At 38.7% G+C, this 9,712-nt stretch overlaps 1 protein-coding gene across 1 annotated transcript; it reads right to left on the bottom strand.

Annotated features, from left to right (window-relative positions):
- Positions 1 to 3,817: 3,817 nt before the first annotated feature.
- Positions 3,818 to 5,900, bottom strand: LOC115414044 (potassium voltage-gated channel subfamily S member 3-like). Its single transcript, XM_030127237.1, has one exon. It carries the CDS (start codon positions 5,869 to 5,871, stop codon positions 4,567 to 4,569), a length of 1,305 nt encoding a protein of 434 aa, XP_029983097.1. The 5' UTR covers positions 5,872 to 5,900; the 3' UTR covers positions 3,818 to 4,566.
- Positions 5,901 to 9,712: the final 3,812 nt, after the last annotated feature.

Below are 9,712 nucleotides of genomic sequence, written 5' to 3' on the forward strand. Positions count from 1 at the left end.
AGCCTATGCCACGAACCGGCCCTGCACGCGCCGCATGCATGTAGGCCAACAGACACCAGTACAAATGTACATGTAAACTGAACCTCTGATTTTCAGATCCATCTAGCTGACATGGCCCAGGCAGAACAAATGCAAACATGTTGACAACTTACATTAAGCTGTTGGAGACGTGAATTGCCTCGTGTCCGGTCCAACTAACAGGTAACTGTAGCGTTTAAAAGTAGATGGAGTGACAGCAGGGACGGCCAATCACATGTACGATACCAAAACCACAGAGCCAATCAGAGAGTGACAATTAGGTTAGAGGCGGGACTACCAGCAGAGACCCACTATTAACCCTTTGCGTGCCAGAATCATTGACTAAACACTATGGACAGCAGTTGGATTGGTAGGGACAACACAGCAGTGGCTGGGTATTGGTGGGGACGTGTCCCTAGCGTCTCTACGCAATTCTACACCCCTGGGTGTGAATGTCTCTGTGTCAGCCCTGCAGTGAACTGGCTACTCGTCCAGGGTGTACCCCACCTTCACCCATAAGCAGTTCAGATGAAGCTGAACTCCCACCCACTCCACCTCCAGGGACTCTGGACTCTACCATCCAAATCCCAAACTCAGGATCAATACCTATACTTTATGACTGTATTTGCTGTAACGTCATAGCAGTTCTACCATCCTGTGACACACTCACCACCTGAGCTCAGAGACGTCTGGGATGGACCATCATTCAGTTGAAATGTGGATTAGAGCCAAACCAATCAGCAGTCCAGCTCTTTTATGGGAAGTTATAGGGGCACAGTGTGCTCCAAACCAAAGATGAAAGGCCAACCAGACCAGACACAAGTCCAGAGGCCACAGTCTGTCCAGGTCTGGGGTTGTGTCATTGCCTCTAGTACAGATCATTGTCACTTCTGTTACACTGTTAATGTTGATACATACAGTACATGCTGCCTTCAGGAGACCCACGCATGGCTCAGGAGGCAGAGGGTTGTCCACAAACAGGAAGCTGGTGGTTCAATTCCCAGCCCTCATCCATATGGTGGAGCATCCACCATTTATCAACAAGACACTATAAAGCCACATTGTACCCACATGACAAAGGCCTGGCTGAGGAAGAAGAGGGTGCAGCTGAAGGACTGGCCTGATGCAGGCTCTATTCATCTCAAATAAAGAACATGTGACCATGACGACCCTGCACTGTTGAACACATTACAATTTGTTTGCAGAAAAAATGAGACAAACCTACACCTGAGAAGTTTCTTTTTACTCCATGACAACATTGTCAACATTACAAACTGGTAGATACTTTATTTTTCTTGAATATGCATTTACAAATTAACCCATAAACAGTGCTAATTTTGTGTCAGTTCACAAATGAATTTTTCTCTCTATTTAACCTTTCTTAAGTGATTTACCACCAATTATTATAATATTATCCTCTGTTTTATTCACTTTTTGCTCTAAATCATGTATTTTCCTGCATCTAATTTCCTATAATGAATTTAGATGCTCGAGAAAACTCAGAGTGAATTCAAATGTTACTAGATCAAAACAGAGGAAACTGAAGAAAAAGTGATTTCTTCAGTAAAATCTCTCATTTGCTGAACATAAACCCTGTGTCTCCATCTACTGTCATTGATCCAACTCCATGGGTTTTACTGGTGAATCAATGTTGTAGAAGATGACGGTGTCTCCATGTTCACTACGGAGCCTCTGAACATCCAAATGGATCATACAGTACCTGATGACCATGAAAAGATGACAAACTGTATTTTACACCAATTATTTACATGTATTGATCGGATTAGTGGATCAACAGGTGTTAAACACTACATCAGTGGATGGTTTTGGTCGACGGTGGGTGTTTGGGTCTTTATGGGTCATACTATGCCATGAAATATAAAAGTAAAGTGTGATATCACTGCTTTCAGCATTATTCTGCATTTTCAATACAGTCTTTTGTATCTAGGGTTATAAGATAAAGATTTCACACAATGGATAATATATCAAGCTTTTTAAATACAACACAATGTTAAAGTTGAAACCTTTTCGGCCTCTGACATCCTACAAAAAGCAATGTGTGGTCGACTCACATTTCAGACCTCTGAGTTTTTAACAACGGCACCACATATTGAATTCCGCCTCCAGACTTCTCACTTTGACTTATTTCAATAAATGTTCAAATCGCCCATTGTCTAAGATTACAGTTAAAACACAAAACCTGAAATCACAATATTTTGTTTCAAGATCCCTCAGATGTGTCTGGTGTGACATTTTGTATGCAACAGTAATATCATAAGTAGTTTCATATCAGTCAAGTATCAAAGTTTTACCTTCATGTACTTTTATTTAAGGTTTTTCATGCATGACTTTCGACACCTGCAGTGTTTTTGCATCGCTCTGTTGATCTGAATACTTCTTCATCTGCTGAACACAAAGCTTTTAGTCTTTTTTTTCACCTCACAAAGCAGAAAGTGTCCCTGTGCAGTGATCCGCCGGCTGTCCTTCAGTAACTATGATGACCACAGATATTGCTGATGGTGAATTTTCATTGTCAACATTGAAGGAATGAACTAAATCAGAGAGCGAACCTGCATGCCTTTGAACGTGCAGGAAGGACACAGGAGGAGGGGGCCGAAGCAGAAAAGGTGAATGCTGACGTGGACTTTATTTGAGGGCTGAAGCCATGAGCTATTTATCAGTTTTCTGACAGTTTTAAACTTACTCTGCAAGAATCAAAACACCACTTCACTCCGATAGCATGGGGGGCGTGACATATAATTAATACCAAAAACAAAAAAAAAAAAACAACTGAATTTCAGTTCTGGCATCTCTCTAGAGGTCAGCCCTGATTTAAGGCCTGTCCTTATTGATCGCTCTTATCTGTGGAGGAGATAACAGATAAAACTCTAGATACTGTTGATGAAGGTGACTGAAGGAAACAAAAGTTAAAGCACCAGGAGAGGAATTAATGCACAGCATGATGAAATGTTTCCTCACATAAAGACTCAAAATATACATGAAATTTGGCCTGTTTACAGCTTCATCAGGAAAACATATATACAGTTGTGGAAAATATTATTAGACCATCAAAAGTCATCAAAAACAATGGTTATGCAATCAAAGTACTAACTCCTGTGTGTATCATGTGACTAAAACAGACAGAAAACAAAACATGGAATGCCTAAAAGCACTGTTTTTGTCAGTACAATGCCATAGATATTGATGTAAGAGCTGAAGTGATGTTGGTTATTATCAAGAAAACATGGAAAATGACAAGATATCAGCTCTGAAATTAAACTCTTATGAGCTATTCTTGTTGTTATCATTATATTTGTCCAAACAAATGTACCTTTAGTTATAGCAGGCATTAAAATGAACAAGAAATGGAAGAAAACAAGGGGTAGTCTAATAATTTTTTTTCACGACTGTATATGCATATGCACTTTTTTTTTTTTGCTTGGTTGCTGGGGAATGTGTTTTTAATGGTGAATGGTTTTTTTTTTTATGTGTTTTAATTATGTATGTCATTAGCCTCATAGTATAATTCCCTAAATCATATTTTTGGCCAAATTGATATATGAATATCTCCATAAAATGAATCAGTAGACGTAGCAGAGTTGTTACACAGATATCACAATTTGACCCAAAATATGACTTTATAGCAATTATGCTATGAGGCTAACAATGTTTTTATATGTCTGTTTTTTAATACTTTTACTGTTTTTATCTTATTGCTTAGATTATTGCAGTGGGACCTGAGTACACATTTCGTTTTTTCCTGTGCAACAGTGGTTTTTGCTTTTCTGCTTACCAGCTGCTGTCAATACTCTACATGACAGAACTGTGAATTCAGCATCTTGAAAAGAACTTTATTGACATTCAGTGGCACATTGATTAAGAAGTCATTACAATCATGAATAAGAAACCAGCAGAGTTCCTTCATATTGAAATAAGCAATTAAAATCCAGTAGAAACAGAATACAACTGAGACATGACACCAGGACGCATGGATCAATAGCAGATATGAACTTGAACAGTACAGAGGTGGGGGGGGGCTGGGTAAACAACTTTTCCAATGACAGACTTTTGTGTCATCTCTACGCTTTTGAAAGATGTGCAACAAATGTGAAAATAACTGTCATTTGATGTGCGTACAAAGTATTTTAGGATTGTCCATGCATATATTTGTCATGACAGAAATCAAGCCTGGTTTGATCATTGGATTCCATGCTGCATCCACACACAGGTGCCATATTACAGGAGAAAACCCCCAAGAGTGATGTCTCCCAAGAAAAATGAAGGAATATCCTTTAGAAGCATAGTGTTCATCCCTCAGGTGGAGTTCACAGACTTGTAGAATCAACACTAATGTGAACTGAAGCTGCTCTAACAGAGTATTGAGTCAACACCTCAGACACACGTAAAGTCGATTTTCCCTTTAATTGTTACCTGTACTTCGGTGTCATTCCTATGTTAAGTTCACAACTGCTGATCAACCTCTCAAGGGTTTTGAGGATACATATTTCTTCAGACCACATCCTTTTTCCTACACTTTCTGGACAAGGTTCAGTTGTTGCGTCGAATTAAGTCAATGTGTTTTTGCCTCTGGTAGAACTTAGAGAACTTGTTGAAGATGTTAGTGATGGGCAGAGCCACGATCAGCAGCCCACAAACGATACAAAGAGTTCCAATCACCTTCCCTGCAAACGTAACAGGAAAGGTGTCCCCGTAGCCCACCGTGGTCATGCTAATAGTCGCCCACCACCAGCCAACAGGCATATTCTGCAGTGTGGACTCTTCGGAATCCCCCTCTACAAAGCAAACAAGTGCAGAGAACATGGATATGCCTACAGATAAGAAGAGCACCAGCATCCCCACCTCACGGGAGCTGTGTCGAAGTGTGGCACCGAGAGAGCGAAGGCCGGATGAATGGCGAGCCAGTTTCAGGATGCGAAACACTCGCATCAACCTCAAAATCTGCACCACTTTACCGACGTTCTCCAGCTCTGCGCTCTCACCTTCATCCAGGTACATCCAGAGCATCGTAACATAGAAGGGCATAACGGACATTAAGTCAATAATATTGAGAGGGCTGCACAGGAACTTCTTGGCTGATGGTGCAACAACCAAACGAAGGACAAACTCAGCAGAAAAGAACAGAACGCAGAGGTTCTCAAAGAATGCCAGCACTGGGTTTTCAATCTCCCGGTCATTGTGATCCACCTGGTGGAAGTCGGGCATGCTGTGCACACACATGGCTATGACAGACACAATGACCATGCTCAGAGAGGCCACAGCCATGGCTTTGGCTGAAGTGGAGTAACCTGGATTCTCTAGGTGGATCCAGATATTTCTGCGGACATCTGCACACCAGGTGCCTTCAAACATTTCCATGTCGTCCTCTGACGCTGACAGCTCTGCAATAGATGATGATTCGGACATGTTCAGCTGCTGTTCATCACTCCTCTCATCCCAGTCTTTATTCTTAACAATATCCATTAGTTCAAGAAATCTGTTGCTGCAGCACATGTCCAGATGACGCTCCTTGATGCCCCAATATTCAATCTCTTGAACAAAGGAGATCACACACAACCCGTCCACCAGATGGATTTTGCCTGTGAGGTAAAAATTAAGAACATAGCAAAAAAACAGTGGATTGCGGTCAAAGTAGTATTCCATTTCAGAAGGACTGAAGTCATCACAGAGCTCCAGGATCGCCTCCTTAGAGCTGCAACACAGAAGTCGACCAAGACGCGTCTGCGGGAAACGTTTGACAACATCATGCTCCATTCGTTGTTTGAAACCTCCAACGTTGACGTTAATAAAGCAATCGTCGTCGCTGTGTCGATGAAGGACCTGCCTGTACGCCATGATGGAGGTGCGAGAATCTGCAGGAGGACGCTGGGAAAAAAATCTCAGGGGCTTTGTTGCCTGTGCACAAGAAGAGCAACACAGTGAAATTAGTCCACGTATTAGACTTTCTTGAACTGTATGTCATTTGATCACATTACATCACGGCTGCCAAATATCAGTTACATCTAGGTTTCTGTGACACCTTGTAATGGCATGTAATGGAAGGAATAGGGTATTTTATGTTAACAGTGGTAAAACAAGGGTAAAACTTGATTAAAAATGCATGAATCATATACGTTAGGCATGAACAGTTCCATTTAGAGGCTGATGAGTGTGATAAAGATCATGCTCATTTCACTAAATCATTAATAAATACAACCCGAGTCTGCAGGGGAGACTTTTTACAATCTGGCAACTCTACAATACACTGCAAGACTGGATAAGTTGAGTTTACTTAAAAAACTTAAGTAAACTGGTTGCCTTAAAAAATGTAAGTACTGAGTAATGAAAACTTGAGTGTATTAAACTTAAATGCTTGATTTGAATGGAATTGCTATTTTAAGTACAACACACTAAATGCCAAGTTAATTTAACTTAAAATTTGTGGCAATGTCAATTACTTTGTTTAATCATTAGACTTAATATTATCAGTTCATTGTACTTAATTCCAAGTTGAGTTAAATTAAAATCTTTTACAATATAAACTGCTTTGTAAAGTTATTCAACATACTATATTGTAGCGTGGATGGAAATTATGCAGGGAGTTTGCTCCTTGTATTTTGCCAGTAAATGAAATGCTTTTAATTCAGCAAGGCATGAAGATATGCATTTCACAAATATATACTGACATGAACATTAAAGCTATTGTTCAGCCTATGGCTCTCACTCATCGTTCAGCTCTACAAAAATACAAAAACAAACACAAAAAGGCCAATAAACATTGCCATACACACATTAAGTCCAAATTATCATTAACATTAACACCACAACCCTGCTGAAGCCCTGCACATAAAAATAACACATTTTCAAAAACATGCCCAATACTCACAATGCAATGTGGAGATAAAAAGGTGTGGTCATGACTAACACTTAGTGATTTAAATCCATGCAACTTAAACTTTTTTGTACTTTCAACTATGTCTACAAAATTAGTAGAATATACTTAACATTTTATAGTAATGTAATAATACTTAAATAATTTATGTACATTGTTATTAAAGCATTTTAGTAAATACAAAGTCTGGGCTTACAGTGTACTATTCATTAAATATCTATGAATGGTGTATGTTGGAAGAGTGTATGATTTAGTGATATTTACTCAAAGTTAGTTGCATGTTATAAAACAGAAAATGGTGCCAAAACATTTTTTTATTAGACTGATACACTACAAGGGAACACATGACATTGTTGACACAGAAACAGTGTCATCAATAGCCTACCTGCTGTCACTGCTGCTTCTAGCTGTAAAAAGTGTTTTCCGGTATTGTGTTACGCGCAGTGGATGGTAAACCAAGGTCAGACTAGAAAGACTCATTAAAATCACACACGCAGGAAATTCTATCAAACCTCAGACTAAACACACACTTAGCTTTCTTTGGCAAACCCAGTGTTCCCAGTTGGAAAAAGTGGCTCCAGATGCTGAAAAGTGCAGGGATGACACTTACCTGTCCATGCGTCGTCCAGACTCCCGGTGGCGCAGAGGTCCTGTGTGCGGGTCCGGAGCGTGGACGCACAGTGCGGAGGTCTGCTGCGTGTCCGTCCAACGCGGGGCGGAACTCAGCCTCTCACTGGACAACCGATCACAAGGCTGGCACATAATTTCCCACAAACCAGAGCTGTTTAAACTCCGCTGAGCTCGTGCGCTATCGGCTTACAGGGTGCGTCTGTGGTGCGCCAAATTTATTACTATGCATATTTAATGATTTCCTTAAGCCAAGTGCTCACTGTTCCTTGAAGCAGGTCTGTTTCAGCCTCGTTTGTTTACTTGTCAGGGTGGGTATTTTTCTGTTATATTTGCAGATGTTTGGGCTTAAATGGGAATATTTTTTTCTTTTTTTGAGGAAAAAAAAGTTCATATGTTCAGATGGAGGAGTTTAACCCTTTCATGCATAGTGGTCACTGCAGTGGACAGCTGTTCAAAGCTGTTCTCTTGTATATTCATGGATTTTGTTGTTTTAGTTCCATATCAGCCAACACAGTGGACGTTTATGCACCATCCCATACACTCACATTCATACCATTACTGTAACTTTCCTGTTCTTGATCAACCTGATCTGCAGTAAGATATTAGAGTGTAAATCAATTGCTAATTGTTATTAGACTGTAATTAACAGGGATATATTTTTTTTTTTTTTACTTTTTTTTTTTTTGCATACCTGAGTGAGTAATAACTAGTGTTATCCTCCTGAGACCTAGGAAAGGAAAAGTTCTGGCTTCTTTACATTGAATAATTGTCTTGATTAAAAACAGCATGATGCAACACTTTTTTCAGATAGATTTGTTTTGTTTTTGTTTTGTTTTTTTAATAATAAAGCTGTCAAACTCTTGTCCCCTACAGAGGACAAACATGCAGGGGGTTCTAGAATGTTAAAATGTGAGAACAGATTAGCAGCATTTTAAAAAATGTATTTCATAGTTTTCACACAGTATGTCAGTAAATGGTGTCCAGCTGATTGCACATTTTTGTAACCTCATGAAAAATAGGTTCATTAAAAAAAATAAAAAATAAAAAATCAATTGCATTGCTTTTTTCATGCCTAAAGAGGAATAAAAACACTCAGGAAAAAATCTTAAGGTTCTCATAATTCATGCATGAAAGTAAGATTTTACCCAAGCAAAAATGCAAAGGCATAACCAAATAAAGTACTAATGTCAAAGAAAAATAATACACATATCGTTCATTTCATGTGTCTGCCATAGAGTTTATCCTCCTGAGACCCAGGAAAGTGAAAATTTTAGCTTTTTTTTTTTTTTTTTACATTAAACAGTTGTCTTGATTGGAAACTGCATAATGCAACGTTTTTTTCAAATAATTTTTTTAAATTATTATTTTTATGTATTTGTTTTTTAATGGAATGTCCTTTGCAATGGACAGCTTTTTTTTTTTTTTTTAAGTAAAACTGTCAAACTTTTGTCCCCTACAGAGGACAAAAATGCATTGCTGGGTCTCAGGAGGATATGCGTGCATTTTTGTGCAATATGTGCAACTGAGCTTAGATCAGATTCAGGTAAAACAGGTGCAAACTAGGACTATATGGCAGTGATATGCACACCATGTTTCATACTTTAAAGTCTGAGTCCTGAAATAAAGGGCAAAATAATGCACAATATAAAGAGAAATACAGATCAAATAGAAGTAACGTTTCTATATCAGGAATGATTACAATACAGTCAAGGAAAAAATTATTAGACCATCAAAAGTCATCAAAAACAGTGGTTATGCAATCAAGTACTAACGCCTGTGTGTATCACGTGACTAAAACCAAGAAAAGAAAATATGGAATGCCTAAAAGCACTGTTTTGGTAGTAAACTGCCATAGATATTGATGTTAGAACTTAAGTGATTTTGGTTATTATCAAGAAAACCATGGAAAATAACTAGATATCAGCTCTGAAATTAAACTCTTATGAACTATTTTTGTTGTTATCATTATGTTTGTCCAAACAAATGTACCTTTAGTTGTAGCAGGCATTAAAATCAACAAGAAATTGAAGAAAACAAGGGTGGTGTAATATTTTTTTCTCTTATTATATATTGAAGACAGTAACATTTTTGGAGAAAAGCATTAACATTCTGGATGAAAATGATCCAGTGAAAAATGAGCCAAAATGTGGATACTTTACAAATCACTTTAAAAAC

Source organism: Sphaeramia orbicularis, chromosome 22 (genome assembly GCF_902148855.1).
Source record: "Sphaeramia orbicularis chromosome 22, fSphaOr1.1, whole genome shotgun sequence".
In the NCBI taxonomy this organism is placed as follows: Eukaryota; Metazoa; Chordata; class Actinopteri; order Kurtiformes; family Apogonidae; genus Sphaeramia; species Sphaeramia orbicularis.